Source organism: Echeneis naucrates, chromosome 10 (genome assembly GCF_900963305.1).
Source record: "Echeneis naucrates chromosome 10, fEcheNa1.1, whole genome shotgun sequence".
In the NCBI taxonomy this organism is placed as follows: Eukaryota; Metazoa; Chordata; class Actinopteri; order Carangiformes; family Echeneidae; genus Echeneis; species Echeneis naucrates.
Window position 1 is genome coordinate 17,928,633 of NC_042520.1, and position 21,494 is coordinate 17,950,126.

The following is a 21,494-nucleotide window of genomic DNA, read 5'->3' on the forward strand; positions in this document are numbered from 1 at the left end:
AGCTTGAGCTTGGCTTGGCTTGACTTGGTGCGGGCCAGGCCAGCTGCAGAAGTCTGTCTCCTCTCCTCTCTCCCCTCCTCTGCTCTCAGTGCTATCAGGTTGCCACTCCTCCTCCTCCAGCCCATTACACAGGCCTCTTTATGCTGCGTTAAAAGCTGCTCATGTTCAAACACTCTTGGGAAAAGCTCCTTAAAACACGTCAGGATGAGAGGCCCTGTCTGGTAAAATATTAATAGGAAGTTAATTGGTTGTTAATGGACTGGTGCTTGAGTGGGAATCGCCCTCCATTAGATAGGCCACCGAAACAACCCATTCTGAGGTGTCATCTTACCACCTTCACAATCTAATTGTTTTCCGGTCACCGTAGCTGTGAGCTATGGTAACCTATTGTTAAAGTCATTATTGTTGGGTCTCATGTAAGGTCCTGCTAGGCAGGGCCGTACCCTGCGCCAGCCGCGAGTCTGGCACTGTGGGTGTTCGGTTACTTCAGTGTCAAGGTTTAAGTATCTCCACTTCTCTTTTAGTTGTGCATTGTTTTCTTTTGTGTCACAACTAAAGTGAACAGTCGAGCTGAAATTCTTCCCTCTCTCTAATCTTTCCTTCATTTACACATAAGGAAATAGTTTTAACTTTTGTTGTTTGAGGCCAGTGTGTTTGTGCTTTCTGCGGTTGCTATTACCCAATAGGAAAATTCCCTCTTCTGGTAGAGTAGGCATGTAATATTGATGCAGAGCAGACTCAGAGAAACACAGAAATCAAATGGAATCTAAACTAAGTTCAAATGTCGACATCAACACATACATTTTTGATCATTGCAAACCTACAAGACGCCATTCCTTTTAGGGAAAGCCACAGGGGCATGTGTAACAGAGAATATATTTAGAAATAAGTGATATTTCAGCATGTCTTTCAATCCCAACTTCGTTCAGCTTCAATTCATTCATGAGAGGGATAAATACTTGTTGAAAGAGGTTTGTTCAGGAAATAGGACTTGAAATGGCAGCGGATGTTATCCAGGCAGACTTTTTACAGTTGGGCTTTTTAAACAGAGTACGTACCTAAAATACACCAGCACTCAAACATATCATAGCTGCAGACTTAAAAACAATTCCAAGAATTGCAAATGGCATTTTTTGTCTTTTTTTATATAGAAAATAACATTTAAAGAAAAATTACTGTTGAATTAAGAAAAAACTTCTTATTTTGTCACAATTTGGTCCTGGTCTATCCTTTTTGTCATCTGTTACTGTTTAATGCTGTGAGCTTCCGTCTCGTGACTCTGACTATTTAACGGTAAGCTCACTCAAACACTGAGTGAATCCGTGTCCAATTACATTATGATGCAAATATCAATGGATCCAACAGATGTACTGCTGCTGAGCTTCACTGAACAAATGTTGCTCCAACTGACGCCACTAGATGGTGGTAGAACAACAGGCAGCCATTTCAGATCAGAACGTGTTTTCTTTCTTTCAGGATAAACACATGAAAGAAATCACGCCGGCCTTCTCCGATTGATTCAGTGACATGTCCTGACTGTGTGGGACGGTCGAGTTTTGACATAATGCAGACTGACACAAATCTTTCCGATGGAGTAAAGACGAGAAGATGACTATGTCAATGTCTGTGTGCACTCAACCTATCATGTCAACAGTGGCTCATTATCAGCCAGTGGATGCAGACTCATGCTTCAGTTTTATTCCATATTTAGCTGGATATGAGCAAATTCTTGACAACTGTCAAAAGCTACAAATACATAACAATACACAACAGAGCATATGCAAAGAACACTTTAAGAAACTTTAGAAAAGTTACAACAGTATGAAATGTCCAGCCTGATATAGCAAACTTATATAACATTATTAGTCCATTGGTTTGAGTACTTCATGTATTTCATTCAATTATTTCTAATCATTGTTTTTGGTGTGACCTTTTGACATCAAAATGTTCATAAATATATTTACATTTAAAATTGACGGTCACTTTGCAGCTAAGTGCAACAAAGTGCATTCATTTTAGTGAAGTCTAAAACTGTTAGTAGACTATTATTTCCACGGATGAAAACTGTTTTCAGCAATCATTCCATCTGCCTTAAGGCGAGACAGCTCTGCTTCTTAGCATGCATGCCACAACCATTTATTAACTGTCACTCATTGACTTTGTTCATCCCAGGTGCACACAACAACATTCATTGTGGGGGGAAAAAAAAAAAAAAAATTCCAGTCCAAATGTCAAGCGATTACACTCACAGTCAGGCTATGGTGATGTGAACTCAGCAAATATATTTTTCTTGCTACTGTCATACCTCTCAAAATGAAATATTACCTCTTGTCACAATCTGAACAAAGGGTTGAGGAAGTCTACATGCTGGGCTCATTGGCAGCTCATGGGTTTGTGTTTAGGAATGCATGCTAAAAAGTGTTTTAATCAGCTCCAGAAACATTTGGTGTGCATGATACAGAGAACAGGCAGGAAGAAGGACAGAGATGATGCAAGAAGATTACACTAGACTGGAAGAATGTGCTGCATTTGCTTTTGTTAATATCCACTCACCGTCCCCCACTCTCACACTGCAGGTACAGAAGGGGTTATACATCTTTCACCTCATAAAATCATAGACCCTCTCCAGCCACTTCATCTTTACCAGAAATAGATGAAGGACTGGGTGCCAGAGCCCAAGTGACTCTCTAGACTGGTTTGTGGAAAAGGAGGGGCTTGACCATGCCGGAGAGGATCTTGGGCACATGAACACTCACAATCTCTGAGATCATCTCTGGGAAGTTGACACATGTCTGCAGGGACTGAGCTTCGATGAACAGATCATAGGTGAACTGGTGTAACTTCCTCACAATCTGAGACGAAGAGACAGCGAGGTAGACAGAGGAAAATAAATTCAGAGATTATTGTTAACTAAGGTGTTGCACTTAAATGTGTACAAAGGACAAAGCCTGCAGGGAATAACAAATGACACTGAAGCCTGTCTTTTGACACCACCATTGAGAAGTGGTTTGAAAAGATGACATACATTGAGAACGTCTAAGCTCCGCAGGCAGTGTCTGAACTGCAAATACTTCATCAAGTCAGGTCTTCTGCCTAAACGGCCCTGCAAGATGACAATCCCTGGCTGCCCTCCAGCTTGTGGGGCATTAAAAGATCTGAGATGTGAGTGTGACAGAGACAAAGCTAAGCCTTTAAGAACAAATCTACACTGAACGACATTGGGCTGAAAGTGCTGCACTTCAGCTGTGTGGCGCAAAACAGTCAGGAGTTTTTCCTTTGACAACTAAACGTTCCCAGCAGTTACTATTATAAGTTAAAAGGAAGGTAAAAGAGCATCAATACCCTCTAGTGGCTGCAGATGAACCAACTAGCTTTACTCATTTTCAAACCCCCCACCTCTTAAAAAAAAAAAGACAAAAAGCTTACCATATAATGCTACTTTTTACAGTCACAAATGTTTAGATGTTTACTATAAGCCTCTACAGCTTTGAGAGACAGTCAGAAATATCCAAAATCTCAGACAGCCATACATTTAATACGCTGTTTAAATTAAAGATCTCGAATCACACTTTATTGTCTTGGTGACTTTCTTGAGCTTGGCTGCACAGGTGCAAATATGCCTGAAGCAGGAGGAAAATAAGTGGATGGATGACAGAAAATATGTGCTGTAAGCCTTCAATGTGGCAACCTAAAGCCATACTTGACACTCTTCAGTATAGGTAGTTTAGGTATACTCTGACCTTCGAGTTATTGGAAATCCAGGTGTTGCTGTTTTATTGCATTTTCTGGAGATGGTTTTTATATCTGCAGTTGTTTTGATTTTGCGATATATTCCTATTATACTATATTTTAATATATCTATGTATTACGTTCATATACATTTCTTACAACCTATACTTACAAATACCATCGTATAATTATAACACCATACAAGACCCATTCAAGAAAGGAAGGACGATGCTCCAGTAGATATTAATTGTGCATAAATGCAGTTCACCTTGTGGCTATAAAACAGCACATGGTAGATGCTGTTACTCGGGCTTTACATTAGGCTTCTACAGGGACAACCCAGTGCTGCGGTGTAGTGAAAAAGAAGTTGTGTGTAATGTATAATTTATGTCTTTAACACACACTTCTTGAGTGCAAATATTAAATGACAACTTTGTATTACTTCAATTTAAAGTCTGGTGAGGGCTCCATCCTCCACCACTCAAAGTAACAAAGAAGACAGTTATGAAGGACACAGAAAACACAATGACTGAGCAGGTTAAGTGTGGTTAGCAATTTACAGACTTTGTGGGTTTGGATGTTAAGTATTAAACCCAAAACACAGCAGTATGTGTAGTCACAGGCATGAAAGGAGTTGCCTGCAGCAGGAACAAGTACTAACTCCTCAGAAGCTGCTATTTTTCTTGGTATGTAGGTGTTTTCGTCTGCCGATCGTCCTGCTCCATGTCGTATTTATTTCGTTGTTTAATTTATGCTTTTATTTTTTGCTGATACTGTAGGTGGTGCAGTTTGGACTGGAGGCACAGGCTGCAGCCACTGGTTTTATTATGCTTTGCATTTATACTCAATGTGGATTTTAGTCATTTTCCAAATAGAGAATTCCAGTTAGTTTGGAAGGAGCAATGCTACCATCAGAGGGTGACTATCATTCTGCCTAGTAATAAGCAGCCAGCTTTGGGATTTTGAAAAAGGGGTCATAAGACCCAATGGTGTGTGTAAAGAACTAAAAGTTTAAACTACTAGTGAATTATTTTGTCTGGATTCATTTCCAGCTTACATAGGTGTGTCTAAAACAGGCCACAAATAGAGTCTTGCTTAAATTTGAAATGTTAAAAGCATAACCTCAGCTTAAGTGACCAAGCCATGAAATTATCAAAGAAAACTGTTACAGGTTAAAAACCTGTTAAAAAGCCAACACTGCACCGTTGTAAGCCAGATATAGCGTTTATGTACTTTGATCTACACTATTCCTCGCTCAAGTGGTTCTCTGGCATTAACTAAAATGGGATCTCTTCTCTGGTTCAGAGTCAGATGTGAAATGGAGTTGTGTGTATTACCGACTGGAGGTAGTCCAGCAGCTGTGTGAGCTGAAACAGTCTCTGTGTACGGGTGGTCTCTCCACTGTGGCTGGCCAAACGGTCCAGCTCCTTGATGTAGGAGGTCCGCAGTTCATCAAAACAGCGTTGGCTCTTCAGTCCTTCCATTGGCACTGTGACCACAAAGTCAGAACACAACAGTAACTCTCACAGACTTTATCCATCCCAACAGTTCCCTGAAGTATGGCTGCAATCTATTATAGTCATATTTCACTTGGGAGCAATTTTTTTAAGCATTGTCTGAAGCTGACTCACCAATGCTGAAGAGGACCAGGGCCTTCATGCAGAGGAATTCCTCTTGGGTGACATTCAGCATGCAGAACCTTTGGGAGAGCAGCTTCATCCTCACACAGTGTTCATACATACTAGACACCTGCATCCGCTGGCTGAACGGAGGAGATGGTGACACAAGGTGAGAGAAAAGGTGAAGTGAGAAGCAAGGGAGTGTCAGTCTGAGAGAAATATTGAAAGGAGAAAGACAATTAATGGTGGCAGAAACAAGAGTGGATGAAAAAGAGGAGAATGCAGCAGAGGTGAGGAAAAATTAGCGAGATGGATAATAGAAAGAGAATGAGAGAGAAGCTGAGAAAAATGAGGGTCAGCAACAAGGGCAGGCGTATCCATTACCATGCAGGTCAGAAGTGCCACACTAGAGTGACAGAGGGCTAATGCAGACAGAATAAGTGTTTTGCTAATGCTGCAGAAAATATGAGGCAAGCAACGAGGCCCAGTGTCTGACTTTATCATTCTGAGCAACGCAGACTGCGACATTCGAGGACAATTTACTGATAAGAGCCTATGGGATTTTTATTTACATATACGCTTTGATGCACTGAGATTTCTTTTATGAACTTTGTGCTAAGTTATTAAAAGTACAAATAAAAAGAAAAAAGACAAGAGTGGAAATGTCAGAAAAATTAGAAGATGAAGGAAAGTTGGAGGGCGAATTCAAACTTGTCAAAGTAAAAGAAAGAAAAAGAACACAACTCAATGCTGTAGAGGGACTGATGACTGGTTAGGTAAAGATAAAACGGAATAAATCATCTGAGGTGATCCCTCTGCGGCCACATGCCTCAAATTGAAAGAACAGAACAGGCTTGTTCACTGTCTCGCGTTAAAAAACAATTCATTCTTAGTGTGATTTTTCAGTTTTCCATTCTCTGAAGCTCGTATCCCACTGTGTCTTGCTTTCCAAGCATGATGACATGTGAAATCCCATATCATAACAAACCCAGTGTCACAATAAACATGACAGCTCTTTGGGTCCAGACGAACTTGTTGTTCTTGTTAAAGAAATCTTGGCAGGTCTGAGAAAACTTTTATTAACTTTGCTTAAAGCAGTGTTGGATCTTTGATTGCGTAGGATAAACAACTTACTCATTGAAGACCAGGTCTGGAGCAAAGTAGAGCATGGAGCTGTTAGTCAGTTTGTAGGACCTCCATCCCAGAGCCAACACCATCACCCCCATCCATGACAACTGGATCACTGACATCTGATCATCCACATGCAGATCACGAAAACCTGTTAAGAGCATTAATTTTTTACCTGCTGCTTCCTCACATGAAAGCGATAAAAAAAAAAAAAAAATCATGATAGAAAATCACACAGTGTGATTTCAATAAATGAATTGACTTTTAACTACAGAAATTACACTGCATGAATTCATTGCTTGCCATATCAAGACTGTAACACTGTTAGAATATGAGCACATCACCCTCTAGTGGCTGACATTTAAACAGGCTTTGCTGCTTCAACATGCTGTTACTGGCCAATGCTGGCCAAAAATTGTGCCAAAGGCCTCTTATCAAGTTTCCAGTAATTTACTGCAGTTGTACTGCTCTCATCTTGGCAAGAACAGCCACATATAACATGAAGTGGTTTACAGTATGTTGGCTCGGCCCCAAACTTCTTTACCTGGTATTGCCTTGGCCCAACGGACCACAGTTACCAGCTGTCTTTCACCGAGCTCATTGAGGCTGGTGAGCAAGGATCCAGGGCTGTCTGGCTGGGCCGGGTCGTGTCCGGCGTTGACCATGGCTGGCTCAATGGCCTGCAAGGTGCTGAGGAGGGATTGGCAGGAACGAGTTGTGGGTATGCCCAGAGCCAGGCCTGGGGATGTGGCTGAGGATTGACCAACACAATCATGCACAAACCAGTCAGTCAAAAAGAAAATCAAGTCATTTTTTTATGATTAAAATTAGATGAGTATTGAATGAGTATGGAAGTTGAGTTTGTGTTTCAGTCCTCTCCACCTAGAGACCGAGCAGCAGCATTCCCAGGCTCCAACATCACATCCCTCTTTCCTGTTCCCCAGGCAGCTGAAGCCAGGTCTTCCTCCCTGTTCCTCATCTGTCCAGCTCCCTTCATCTTACGGCCTAGAAGCCACCAGACACAACAAAGAAGAAGGAATACAAGAAGCTGCAATTTCATGTTGTTTATTTTGATAATTGCACAATAGATAGTTCATGGAAAAGTTAAGTAAATACAGCAACAATTAGAGGGATTTGCTTAATGATTGTTGCTTGTTCTAACCACGTGGAAACCGTTTTTATCATTGGCTGCTTGACAAAAAAGAAATACTTTTTGGTCTTTGCAAAACGGATTTGTTAGACTATATCTAAACCAGAACATCTGATTAGTAAGTTCTATCTGACCTTCCTGACACCGATTTCCAAGTGCACACCCCTCATACTTTCCTCTCTGACTCTCACTTTCTGTTCCCCTGTAATCCCTCACCTTTAAGGCTCATTCCAGACATGAAGCACCTCTTTAGACGGCATGAGGCACAGTTTTTCCGCCTCAGTTTGTCAATGGTGCAATCGTTCCTGCTGGCGCACAGGTGGTTCTGCTTACCTAGAGGCACACAAAAGTCCTGGCGGATCAGGGCGAGTGAATTCAACAATGCAGCAGCTTCCATTCATAGCAACGATATGTGGGTGTTTACTGATAACAAATAATTTGCCCCTACAATGTCAGGTCACTGTGCCCTGCCTGCAAGAGCAGAGTGAGTGGGTAAGAAATTAAATCAGCGGATGCGTAATTGTGAAAGTGCACCACTGTCGTGTGTGTGTGTGTGAGTCACACCCACCTGCAGCAGCCCTCTTGAAGAAGACTTTGCAGCTGCCACAGGTGACTGCTCCATAGTGACAACCTGAGGCATCATCACCACACACCTGACACACTCTCCTTTCTGAGAGGTACACACTTGGAAATAGACCATCATGCCTGGACAATATACACACACGCAAGAAAAGTAAGTACAGTCACCAGTGAGGCATTTTGAAAGCATTTTATCACTTCCACCGAACAACACGCCTGTCAAAAATGAGGACGGACAGTCAAACAGTTACTAACACCTGAAGGCTGCCTGTCCTGTGACGATGGGCACTATGTCCCTGCATCCAGTTACATCAGATCTTATAACTGCTAATTTGTCAAACAAAGCTAGTTAAAATATAAGTATAATTAAAGAATTCCAGATTTAGTCTTTCCTAGGTATCAATATGTGGAAATAAACATAAATGTCTTCTACTCCAAGTACATTATCAGCAACAGGTGCTGTATCTCGTGTTTATAGTGGCACTGATATTTTAACTAATGTTTTGCATCGGCAGTCATAGCACAAATAAGGAAAGTTCTGCAAAGTTGGGGGCTGGATGACCTCTGATTCAGACCAGGGGGAGCACATGGGACTGTTAGGGCACAAATGATTTATGTTGATACAAGGCAGGAACAGAGAATGGATACATGCAGGTCACAGCAAGGGACAAGATAGGATTTTTCTTACATAGTTATCATGCTTACCGCTTCATTTTATTTAATAAGTGTTAACAATGTTGTCAACAATGCAACACCTCTTTAGAAGCATGTTTAAAGCTTGGTTGTGGATATAATCGTGGACACCAGGCATGATGCTCAGGCTTCAGCTGTCGTTTTGTATCTTATATGATGAAGATTAAACTGAAAAGTGCAAAATAATCTAGGAATGATTTTTATCGCAGCTGGTAAGACAAACAGCCCCGGTGAAAAATAAATGTTTTTTTTTTTTTTTGTTTTTTTTTAATCTTTTTTATCTTTTATCTTTTTGATGGTGTACCGGCTCAAACTTGCTACTAACCTGATGCCAGTAAAACAAAAAACAAAAAACAAACAGAATCATTGATTTCATTAAATTGATTACCTGAAACTGCGTTTTGCGCAATCCACCCAGACTGAGGGTTCAGTCTTGATAGTGCCCTGACCTTGAGTAAATGCACTTTCCCCTTGGCCGTAGTCTTGTGTCATCGCTGCTCGGATGCCAGCTTCACCCCGCTGCTCACCTCTGTTGTACAACACACAGTGACATTCTTGCCACTGCGGGGTTTGCCCACAGTTGTAATATCTACACACTAAATTGTGCCCGCTGGGTCCACCTCTCTCTGGCTCCGGCCGGCCGCCGTAGGTGCGCTCGTCACCGCACCAAGCAGCCTGGTTCGGCTCTCTGTACAGGTTCGGCCCGGCGGAGAAAGCGGGGTACGGCTTCAAATGTGAGAGCTCATCTACCTGAGAGGACGCGGGAGGCTCCGCCGGCGAGTTGATGAACAAGTTCGATTCTTGGCACACATATCTGGATATGGCTGGGCCGCGCGTCGCGGTGTGCGCGCCGTTCGTGTCGCCCGCTCGGAGCAGATCCATGCAGCTCACCTGCTGCAGGCCGTGGCACACTTCTCCAAAGTCCTCATCTCTCCGGCTGCCCTCGGAGCTCATGCCGGCAGCAGCCCCTGTCGCCGGAAATCCTCGGGAACTGCTCCCCGCGGCAGCAGCAGGGTCGGCGAGGCAAACGTTGGCGCTCTGGAGCGGAGAAGACACCAAGTCCAGACCCAAAGACACTGACACTGCCTTACAGAGTTCAGCGGTGGTCGGACAAGCGTGCGCGTCCAAACAATCCCTCTCATTCATCGTTAAAGACTTTGGACGTTTTTTCTTTATTAAAAAAAAAAACGTATGGTGCAGCTCTGGTGAAAACGTTGCGGTCTGCTGCCGTAGCAGGAGTTGGAGCGACTGACTGGCTGCACATACAAAACAACACACTCCAGGCGAGAAATACGCCTACAAATGGGGCTCATATGTCTCCAGCAGGACAAACTCACATCAGTCACACGGACGTAAGCGGCTGCTGGGTAGGGACGTCCCGTCGGGCTGCTCCCAAAGTGAGGGGAGTGAGCGAACTCCCCCCCCCCCCTAACTATTCCAAAGTTACAAAGTTAGTTTACTGAGTGGGAATCCGTACCTGAGACAGTTCAGGCCAAACACGAACCACGACTGACCCTGAACGCAACATATCCAAACAGCCAACTGTTTTTTTCACTGCAAACTTTAAAGACAGGTCTCGCGAGACTGGCGTCTCTTAGGATTAAAGTTACATTTACAATGTTTGGCCACAATTATGCGTGACGGCTACCACCTCTTCTCGGACCACGGCCACGTCCATTTATTACATCCTATTATTTTACTTTGCTCCACAACTCAATATTGTCATTCAGGGCAGAAAAATGGCTCTATATTAATTACAGGGATTGTTTAGAGAGCACCTGATTGTAGGTCATGCGTTTATTCTTCGAAAGAACTGAACGAATGAGCAGTCAGCAGCCTAACGAGCGCGAGCGTAGACGAGCCTGCGAAGAAGAAATGGCGCAGACATCTAGAGGAACAAATCCAATGTCTTCTAATCCTAGGTGTGTTTCTGTGCATCTTGTGGTTGAATGACACTTGAGAAAGTGGCAAGTCTTGTGTTGCTGGGATGTGTCTGCAGCTGAAGCAGTGAAATGGGGGACTGTTGAATGTGTCTGCAACATCACTGTCAGGGCTTTTATTTTCAGTTACTTACAGTTGATAGACAAACTTCTATTTGTATGCGATAACTGTCTTCTATTAATTACACCTTTTTATTTACTCATTGGGCATACCAAAGGTGTTGCTCACTCATAAACATAAGACCCAAGCATTCACACCCAACCCATAGGCATTGTGTTTCTGTTTATTTTTGTCTTGTAATTATTGAGAATTTAACATTTATTTGGAGTAGTAACAAATGCCCTAAGTGCCATTGCTTTCATGAATCAGTATTAACAAGGCTTTCATCAGATGTTGAAATTTAAAATGTGTGTAAAGAACAGAACTTCATAAACAAGCCCCTACACTTTACTCTCATATAGTTGCAGCACTGAGCTTAACTAATAATATGTTGGATTTTTTTTTTGTTTGTTTTTGTTTTTGTTTTATTGTTCATTTAAATTCAGGATGCCTGTCCAAGGAGAGCTGGTATTTTATCTTATCAGAGCACAGTATTGAATTATTATCTTTCATATTCACCTTTGGGTTAATTTACTATCTTTTCATCGACACCACTAAAATCTCAAAAGGTGTCCAATTTATCATCAATCCTTTTCTTGCTTTCTGTCTGAGCAGACCGTCTCACATGGACTCAAATTCATCAATGCGTTGCTTTGTGTTGCCCTGACGAATCTGACGTAGGGTCTTGTATTTGTCCCGCCCTGCCTTCACATTTTCAGCATGAATCAGGTCATTGGGAGTCTTTTTGCTCTCATCTACCGCTCCAGCCAGCTCAGAGCTCAGAAACTGCAAAAAAGAACAGAAACACACAGTTTCTGAGAATCTTTACAAGACGATTCAGGAGCTGCACCCCTCACTTCTTTCCTCATCCCATCTCATCATCTATATGCAATCTGCAATTTGCATCAAACCAGGAGACTGATAATGCACCTGCACAAATGTTTAATTATTCAATGCACTGAGTTCTTTGTAATTTATTTAGCAATTTTACTAATAGCAGCCAAGTTTGCCAACATAACAGCAGACTCAAAACCTCCAAATGACTGTGTCAACAGGCGAAACAGTTAATGTATCAAAACACTTAAAAACCTTCAACGACACAACAGCAGTAATAATGTTGTTTTCAACCCACATGTTGTCAAAAGAGTGACAAGTGAGTGGCAGCTACTACAGCTGACTGTCACTCAGCAGTCCTCTCCACTCCTTATTAAACCTATGTCTTCTCAAGAAAACAGGGATACGGTCAGAAGTAATAATCAAAACACATATTGTCAGCCAGACTATGGCCTCTGTGAGGGTGAAGTTAGTTAGTTAGAGTGGCGCTTTGAGTGATATCGTAATGATCGTATGCCCATTTGCTTCATACATACACAGTTGAGACATTTAGTTTAAAATTGCTAATGCCAAATGATCCAGGTGGTCGAGGTGATGGATCTTCCAAATGCTATGGCTGAAAATGCAAACACATTTTAGTTTAAGTGAGATGATGGGTGTTTATTTTCATTGAATTTCATCTCAGTGGGGCCATTAGAGTAAGAGTAAGACACTCAGTATTCAGAGTGACTGTTTCTAATTTAAAGAATACATTATTCACTCAACCTTTGAATTTAAATCAGGCTTTTGGGGATTTGTTTGTCAGCACTCTTAAAAGCTTAAGGAGTCCTCCAGGATTGCAAATCTCCAGCAGAATATAACCTCTTACCTAAAGGGAGTACAAAAGAACTAAATTAATACAATGAGACATTTCTCTACATTCACTTATTCTCACCTTGAGGTTTTTCTGCAGCCTCTGGTTCTTCTGGGCTTCTGTAACCCTTTCTTCCTCACTGCGATCTCGGACCATACCTGGAGAAGTCAGCTCAGCGCTTGCCTCTGCGTTGCTCTCATCTGTTTCATCGTGCTCATGCATGTGGGAGTGGACTGTATCTTGAATGTGGACACCAATGAGTTTAGTCTTCAGCTCATCTTTGGTTCGCTCTAAATCAGCTTCCACCATCATCGCCTGTCAACACACAGCACTTGTAATGAAGCACTGTGCTTGCAAATAAGCTACCAAATTCATTAATTAATTAATGTGATCATTCGTTTCTGGGGGTCACGGGGGGGTGCTGTTGCATATCCGACCTAACATTAGGTGAGTGCGGGGTCACCCCGGACAGGTCGCCAGTCCATCACAGGGCCAACACACAGAGACAGACAGAGACCAACAACCACTCACACTAGTTTAAGGCAATTTTGAGTCACCAATTAAAACATGTGCCCTGTCCTTGATGTCTTTGGGCAGCTGGAAGAAACCCACGAAAGCACAGGGAGAACATACAAACTCTGCATAGAAAGGCCCCAGGCCTAGGAACAAAACACGCGATCTTCTTGTTAGGCAACAGCACTAACCACCGTGTTGCCAATCTACCAAATTTAATTCTGAGATTAAAATGCATAATATGAAACTTGGGAAACTTTTCTGACAAAATGCTTTCTATACCTGAGATACATTTTGCAACTTTTTGAGACCAAAATCTAACTGAATCTTTTCACTTGCCACAATTTTAGCTTTTTATTGTTGTCATTTGTAAATCAAGAGACTTGATTTGAAAAATGCTGCCCTCCCAAACTATCCTGCACACGTGATCTGTTCCAACAATAAAAAAATCTAACGGAAAGTAACTTGTTCCGACACTGTACATGATTAATTGGTCATAAAACAATAAACCCCAAAATGAAAAGCGCATCCCTCTCTAAAACAGAATCAAACTTTAAATGAAATGGTTCCACATCCTTTCCAGATCCTTGCTTCTATTTTACCTGGCTCTAACACTTAACAGAGTCAGACATTCCTTTTGGCTCGTGTTTGACTCATATTGTACTTTTCTCATGGTGTCTTTTATTAATTCTCACCCTTTTCTGCCATCTCTTTGCCTCCTCATCCTTTTTCTTCTTGGCATCTTCTAGCTGGGAGATCTTAGAAGTAAGCTCTGCCAGCTCAGTGGCCTGTACACATAAGCACACAAATTGGAAAGAAAGTTAACAGTGCTCCTGATATAAGGTCACTGTGCTCTGTCTGGGTGTGCAGCTTGACAAAAATATGTCTGTGTTTGTGAGTGTGCATGTATATGATGATACGCAGCATCATGACTGAGGTTCATCACTTCAAGTTGAAAATCGATATCAATTTCTCTGATAAAGAAAAATTACACGAACAAGGAGAATTATTTAAAGTATGTTGTAATGGCAACACTAATTAGCTTTGGACTTTTGAGACATTGAGGTCTTAATCACAGAAATAATATATGCAAACTAATGTCAGGCAAAATGTTGGCACCAGAGCAACATAATGAAATAAAAATGTGTTGTGCATAATTACTAAGGTTTCCTGGTTCTTGATCTGGGTTTCAGAGTGGGAGAGCAGGGCAGCTTTAGCTTCCACTGCAGCTCTGCGATCCTTCTCTAGGCGCTCTGCCTCGTCTTGTGCTATTGTCCTCTCCTTTTCCAGCTCAAGAGCTCTCCGAGTCTGCTCCTCCAGCTCTAGAATACACGTGAACATGGTGTACAGAAACATCCAACATACATGTATAGGCAAGCCCATAAAGCATACGTTTTCAAACATACAAAATGTTACAATATTAATATTACAAAGTCATTCTTTTAACATTAAACAGGGAAAAAAAAAAGTTCAAGAAAATCAAAAATTTGTATTCAGAAGGTTGTCAGACCATCTTGAGCTCTCTTAGTCTGCTCTTCAATCTGTCTCAATCTCTGCATCAGCTCCATGGTCTCACGGGCAATCTTCTCTGTTTCCTTCTCAGCGTTTTCTCGCTTTTTTTTCTCACTCTCAAGCAGAGCCCTGACAGGAGAATTGTGCATAAATACACATTACACAAAAAACACAAAAAACACTTTATCTTCTGATTGTTCATTTTCAAAGCAGAGAGAACACACTGTAAAATTATCTATACAGTGAAGAAGCCTGCATTACGTCCTTCCTTACCTTTCCATCTGCCTCTTGTTCTTCTCCTCTCTGGCCTGGGCCTTCATCTGCTGCACTTCAATGGTGTCAGGTTTACGTCTGCGCATGTACAGGTCATGATTCCCCATACACAACGCCAGGATACGTTTGTTGATGCGAAGACGTGGTACATAGAAAACAAAGTCCTGCAACACAAAAATCTCTGAGGGATCAACTTATGACTTATAATAACCCTCCCATTAGTTTTACATTTAAGTTTGGGCTTAAATAGAATAACGGGACAGTTCAGTTTTGTGGTAAATTTGATTTTTTCCCCCCTAAACCTTTGGATGCATTCCTTAAGTCTGAGCATGTACTCAGACGGCAGAGGCTGAACTCATGTTTTGTGAATGAAATCACATACCAGCTGCTCTCATTACACTGCTTGTTGTGATTTATGCACTTAAAAAATTGGCAATCTTTCCACTAACAAGGTTGTAGGTTTCACTCATACCTCCTGTTTTTTTTTTTCCCAAAAATGGTTAATACTATGGTGATTAGTACTAAGCAGTATGCCTAAGAACTGGGGAAGGAGTTGCTATTTAATTCCAACAACAAACAAACATGTGTTGAGCTAAACTAAACTAATCCCCCAATTCAACATACCACAAATTGAACAGAGGGGCAGTTTGTCAGACTTTTGCTATGAAGGAAGATTGACCAATTTCCCTACAACCTAAACTTTTTTGTCATATGGTCTGGCATCAGAAGGGATATGCTCTGTATTTCATACAATGATATGCTTCATAGATATTATAGCTGCTGCAGATCACAAATAAGGATCACTAATAACTATGTTATGGAATACCGGAGCCTTCTTGTCGATTGGCTTGATGAGGAACTTCTTGTCATTGAAGGAAATGTTTCTGATCTCACTCCAAGGGAAGCCAATCTTTGGGGTCATCCTGTAAAATATCCATATGGTTTACTGTTATAGTTGCTTTCAGTTTAGCTAACAGATGTCACCATGTACTTGACACACAATTCAAATGGGGTGATGGCGAGAAGGTGGTCCTCTGAGTTCAATGCTAAACACAATTAGGCATCACCATTTTTATTGGGATTCATCGTTGGGGAATCATAAATACATGTCAGGTTTTTGAAAACTATGACTTACTGGTGACATTACAGGAAAGGTCAAGGGAACACCATAAGGTGGACAGACTTAATTTGTGGACCATGTACAGTGTTCTGCTTTTCTTTGCAATCCCCTGAATAATTGTTTCAATTCACTCAAGAGCAAAAATGTCAACCTCTGTATTATGTTAGATAAAAAGTCACTGACGTCACAGAAATGTATCCTCTGGAGGTGTTGTTTGGATCAAAGTGGTGGACCAACCAACCAACAAACAAACAAACTGTTAAGCAGGACTAAAACACAAACACACAACAGTGAGTATGCACTAATTCAAATTAAGTATGTTAGTGATAGATATTTGTAAATTGTGACCTACTTGTCTTTTTTGTCATAGATATTGAGACCCAGGGCGTCCACACCCAACCACAGCTCTGATCCTTTCTTGTTTTTAATGCTGAAGTAGTTGACTCCATACATCTCTAAGTCCTGGGCTATCTTCAAGTACTCCACCATGGCATCTTCTCTGTGGGGCGAACGACTCAATGAACACTTTGTTGCAAGATATATATATATATATATATATATGTATGTATATAATTGTTTTCCAGCAAGGTTTCAGTACCTCAGCATTCCCTTGTGCTCTTGATGCCATACCTGGATTCTTTCCTCCCACTGATTCTTATTCAGCTTGTGCTGCTCCAGAACCCTCGATTTATTATTGGAGAGGACGTATCAGTTAGATTTCAGTCAACAGAGACTGGAATTAAGGTGACCTTTGGTTAACAATAATGTGCACAGGACTCACTACCTCTGAGGCAGCATCTTCTCTCGTGTCAGGTATCCCGGTACATGGTAGTCTTTCCTATAGTCCCCATGTTTTACCTGAACCGCATACGAGGCCAAGAGCACCGCAGTCTCAGGTGGACAGTATATGTCATCATTTAGGATGCTCTCCTTTACCTAAAACATAGAAAAAAGTGTATAACACACACAGTAATTCATTCATTCATTCATTCATTCATCTTCAACCGCTTATCCGTTTCCAGTTTGCAGGGTGCTGGAGCCAATCCCAGCTCACTCTGGGTGAGGGTGGGGTCACCCTGGACAGGTCAGCGGTCCATCACGGCCAACACACAGAGACAGACAGAGACCAACAACCACTCACACTCACACTCAGACCTACAGACAGTTTAGAGTCACCAGTTAACCCAAACATGATGTCTTTGGATGGTGGGTGGAAACCTACGCAGGCACTGGGAGAACATTCAAACTCTGCACAGAAAGGCCCCAGGCCAGGGAAACGAACCCACAACCTTCTTGTTGTGAGGCAACAGCGCTAACCGCTATGCCGCCGCACTGCCTAATACACAGTAATAGACAGACTCATCAGAGAGACAATGAATGTTCTGTCAGTTGTAAAATGCCACTAAGTACATTTGTTCAAGTAGTGTAGTGTTCAACTCTGAGGTAGCAGTATTTTACTTGAGTATTTCTGTTTTATGCTACTATGTCCACTACACATTTCAGAGAGCAAAAATGTACTTTCTCGTTAACATGATATTCACTTCACTATATTTATTTGAGAGTTTATGTCATGAATTAGTTTTAAGATGATGAGTTTAAACTGAAAATATAACAACCATTAAAAGCAGATTACGTTGTTGGTAAAGATTAAATTAGTGGTTTCAAACCATTATGGCTTCTGATGTTTTGTCTTGCGTAGTCAGTGTCAGATTTCAGAGCTGCTGTGCAAAACGTTTGCAAATGTTTTAGGCCACCACTAGCTTTGCTGTTTTAGCAAAGTTTTAATGACTATCCATATTTCTTTGGTCTCTTTATTAAGATACAAACAGAAGTTGGACAAAATAAAAACAAATAAACACAGTTTTCAGATTCAGATGGCTTCTACACGCAAAATTAAGTATTTAGTGTGAACTCCCTTGGCGCTGATCACATGTTGAACTCTTGTGGAGAGACTTGCCTGGAGAAATCTTCCAGTTTATTATACCAGGCCTCTTCCCTGAATTTTAGATCTTTTATTTCTGTCTCCATCAGGGCGATCCCATATTTCTTCTTTAATACTCAGGTTTGGACTCTCTGGAGGCCGGTGAATGACCGTCAGTGGCTTATCAGCTGTTTTTCTCTCCAAATATAATTTCACTGCATTATCAGTGTTCTTGGAATCATTATCATACTGAAAAACAGAACCATTTCCAATCATGCGCTTTCCATTTGAAATAGCATTATAATTTGAAACCTGTCTGCACTTCACCTGTAGCCATTAAAAGCCAGGCCCTTCTTCTGGTCTCTTAAAGGAGAAACTCTGCGAAATTTCTCATAAGTTTTCTTTCTCCTTGACCTCTCCTGATTCTTCAAATTTCTTTTGAAGAATTTTGAATATCCTGTTTATGGGCTGATTTTCCTTTGAAAATGGCCTTGGGATGCACATTTTTGTTTTTAAGTCTGTAAAATTCTTTTCATTTTTTATGAAATTTCTAGTTTTGTACCTATTAGCATGCCTCCAAATGTGGCTAACCCTAACCCTGCACAAACTTGGTGTAACAGAGCTGTTGGTCACATATACCATACCTGCACTTTTACTATTATATTTTTTGTTGTTGCGCACACATTTCATGCCAGACATTTATTATTTATTATTGCTACATTGTATTATTTATTCAATTTTTCTGTGCGCGTAATCCCTTATGGAAAACTTGCAAGGGTTAACCAGACCAACTGACTCACCAGGGAACTCTCATTGGTTGTTGAGATAGGTTTAAACATTGTTTTTTACATTGAGATTAATTATTTATCATTGCAACCTAAACGTTCTGCACTTGCATTACAAAACATTATTTACAGTGTGATATCCACATTGGTCAACCTGCCCAGAAAACTTGTGTTCTGCCCATATCAGTAACTCTAGGAATTTGGATTTTTTGCATGGCATCAAAATAAGAAAAGTGGTTCAATTTAATTCTGAAAATTAATTAAACTCATTTCAGAGGTCCGTTATTACAAGCCTATTACCAGGGAAGAATATTTACAGCATGATTCCTCTGAAGAACATCAGTATCTTATTATTACTATTTTATATATGAGCACTCATGTCTAACCTGCAGAAAGAAGAGGCGCTGTGTTGCTTCTTGGATCAGCTCATCAGCAACATCCTCAGGGTAAAACTTGGCCCTGAACTTAATCAACAATGGGTTGTCCCTTCGCACGTCCTGGGCCGTCACCTGGGATTAGCATCCAAAAGTATTGGGATGCCAGAAAGAAGACATACAGGTAATTAGCCTCCTTGGGGTGATATGGTGACATTGCCAGAACAAGGTTGATGATTACATTTTCATTTATTTATAAGGTATGTGAAGTTATGCCATCGTGGCATTTTAGCTAACTAAAAAAATGTCCTTCTCACCCTCTTGTTCAGCTTGAGCCAAGTAGAGAAGCCTTTGCTGTCTTGATACTGGAGACCAAAGAACCAGGTTTCCCTCAGTCCAATTGTCTTCACTATCTAAAGAAATCAATAAGCACATGATAATTTTCTTCCTGCCAAAGTCAAAGCTTGTTTGACTGTTATGCAGGTTGTCTACCTGGTCAAAAAGCTGTTTGCCAGTAGTGCTGGGCAGGATGGCAAACTCCAGCTCAGCATCCATAGTTGTAACACGAACATTTATCTGTCAAAGAAAACACACAAACTGAGATACATGAGGAATATATCCCTGTATATCTGTACTCCTGGAGAAACATCAGGGAGAGCAACAAGTGAGTGGAAAAGGGGGCTACCAATTCTCTAATAACTTTGTTCTTGGAAACAATGCAAAATTTCTTGGCTTTTTGACAGCAAAATGACCAAAAAGAGGGTTCCTTACATTCTTCTGTTCAACCAGGAGCATCCAATCGCAAGAGGTTGGTGGGGACTACAATCAAAAAATGAAGCCCACAGTATATTTTAGATTTAACGGAGAACATGGGGTTCATTCGGTGATGCATAAGTATTATTGTCAAGGTGGAATCAATGACAACCATACAGATACAGAGATATGCAATTTTTGGAATCAACTGACTTGTAAACACAGATGACTAATTGTTTTGCTTCACCCCTCATGTTTTAAGAAACTTAACAAGCAAGGCAGCTTTCCCTTAGTACCCAGTGAATATTTATGAAAACAAGAAGCGAAAACTTAACTTTTTGTTTTGTGTATGTAGCTAATGTGACAACACTACAATAAATTCAGAACTATAAACATCACAAATCAGTACCATATGGCAACCGCGCAAGGTCGTCATATGTTTTTCTCAAAAACATGTTTTTGGACTAATGCCTTGGCCTAAATTCCTAGCTAAACCACTGCAATTTAAACATTGCAACCAAACATGAAAGACAGTGAAAATGAAACTATACCATTTAAGATAGTTACTTACGGTTGACATTTGTATTTTTTTAATCTCTAGTCGAAACAAGTCTTCTGAGAGGTACTTGTAGAAGCCTTTTCTCTGCGGAGTCATATGAAACTGCTTGCAATACCTACAAGGATTAAACTGAATGAGAATGGACCATTGTGTTTTTCCCAAGTACTTCTCTCTGAGTTAATCCAATGGCAACCCCGAGGCCCACACACTTTAGACAAACAGCCTTCTTCTTCTGTGGCCACTTTTCTTATTTTGTCTGATTTTGATATTACACCATTCAGGGAGGACCTAAACACAATCTTTGTCGCCCAGCTGGAGTGAGAAAGAGGCAGAAACCAACAGTTACCAAAAGCAACCGATTTTCCAGTTGCAGTAAAGGTGCCAACACAGTCTGCTAATATAATAATCCTTCCAGTTAATGTTTTAATCATACAGTGATTTTGTGCTTGGTTATGGGTCCATCAATAACTGTTTGAAACAAGAGAGTGTTTCAGGCAGCTAACAAGGCTTTAACCAGCATTTTAGAAATACTTTGGGTCATGTGCTTGCTTTTGTTATCATATGTTAGCCTACTCAGTCTGGGGGGAAACTTGCTCCATTGTGTCTCTTGATTTTTCAGTTTTTCAGGCACCTTTGCTGTTAAAACATCTGAATCCAGTATCAATGTGTTTCGGTCTCAGTGTTTGTGTGTATCCATCAGTCTCAGTGTAGGTGTGTACCCATCAGTCTCAGTTCAGGTGTGTATCCATCAGTCACAGTGTAGGTGTGTACCCATCAGTCACAGTGTTTGTGTGTATCCATCAGTCTCAGTGTTTGTGTGTATCCATCAGTCTCAGTGTAGGTGTGTATCCATCAGTCTCAGTGTAGGTGTGTACCCATCAGTCACAGTGTTTGTGTGTATCCATCAGTCTCAGTGTAGGTGTGTACCCATCAGTCACAGTGTTTGTGTGTATCCATCAGTCTCAGTGTAGGTGTGTACCCATCAGTCTCAGTTCAGGTGTGTATCCATCAGTCACAGTGTAGGTGTGTATCCATCAGTCACAGTTTGGTGTGTATCCG

General features: G+C 41.1%; 2 protein-coding genes across 3 annotated transcripts; both read right to left on the reverse strand.

Moving 5' to 3' along the window:
* Nucleotides 1-1,676: 1,676 nt before the first annotated feature.
* On the reverse strand, nt 1,677-10,413 carry LOC115050310 (progesterone receptor-like). Its single transcript, XM_029513151.1, has 9 exons — nt 9,287-10,413; nt 8,195-8,331; nt 7,843-7,959; nt 7,359-7,481; nt 7,021-7,227; nt 6,483-6,627; nt 5,361-5,491; nt 5,067-5,218; nt 1,677-2,852 (listed from the first exon to the last, which is right to left on the reverse strand). Exons 1-9 carry the CDS (start codon nt 10,042-10,044, stop codon nt 2,688-2,690), a joined length of 1,935 nt encoding a protein of 644 aa, XP_029369011.1. The 5' UTR covers nt 10,045-10,413; the 3' UTR covers nt 1,677-2,687.
* A 1,146-nt stretch (nt 10,414-11,559) lies between these two features.
* On the reverse strand, nt 11,560-20,531 carry LOC115050311 (moesin-like). 2 transcript variants are annotated; one of them, XM_029513152.1, is made up of 14 exons: nt 20,448-20,531; nt 19,616-19,699; nt 19,441-19,536; nt 19,136-19,258; nt 16,828-16,979; nt 16,642-16,725; nt 16,396-16,542; nt 15,750-15,846; nt 14,924-15,087; nt 14,649-14,779; nt 14,300-14,460; nt 13,834-13,926; nt 12,707-12,940; nt 11,560-11,724 (listed from the first exon to the last, which is right to left on the reverse strand). In XM_029513152.1, exons 1-14 carry the CDS (start codon nt 20,529-20,531, stop codon nt 11,560-11,562), a joined length of 1,815 nt encoding a protein of 604 aa, XP_029369012.1. The 2 variants fall into 2 exon arrangements, with proteins under 2 accessions (XP_029369012.1, XP_029369013.1); XM_029513153.1 differs by lacking the exons at nt 16,828-16,979; nt 19,136-19,258; nt 19,441-19,536; nt 20,448-20,531 and having other exon boundaries at nt 19,616-19,674.
* Nucleotides 20,532-21,494: the final 963 nt, after the last annotated feature.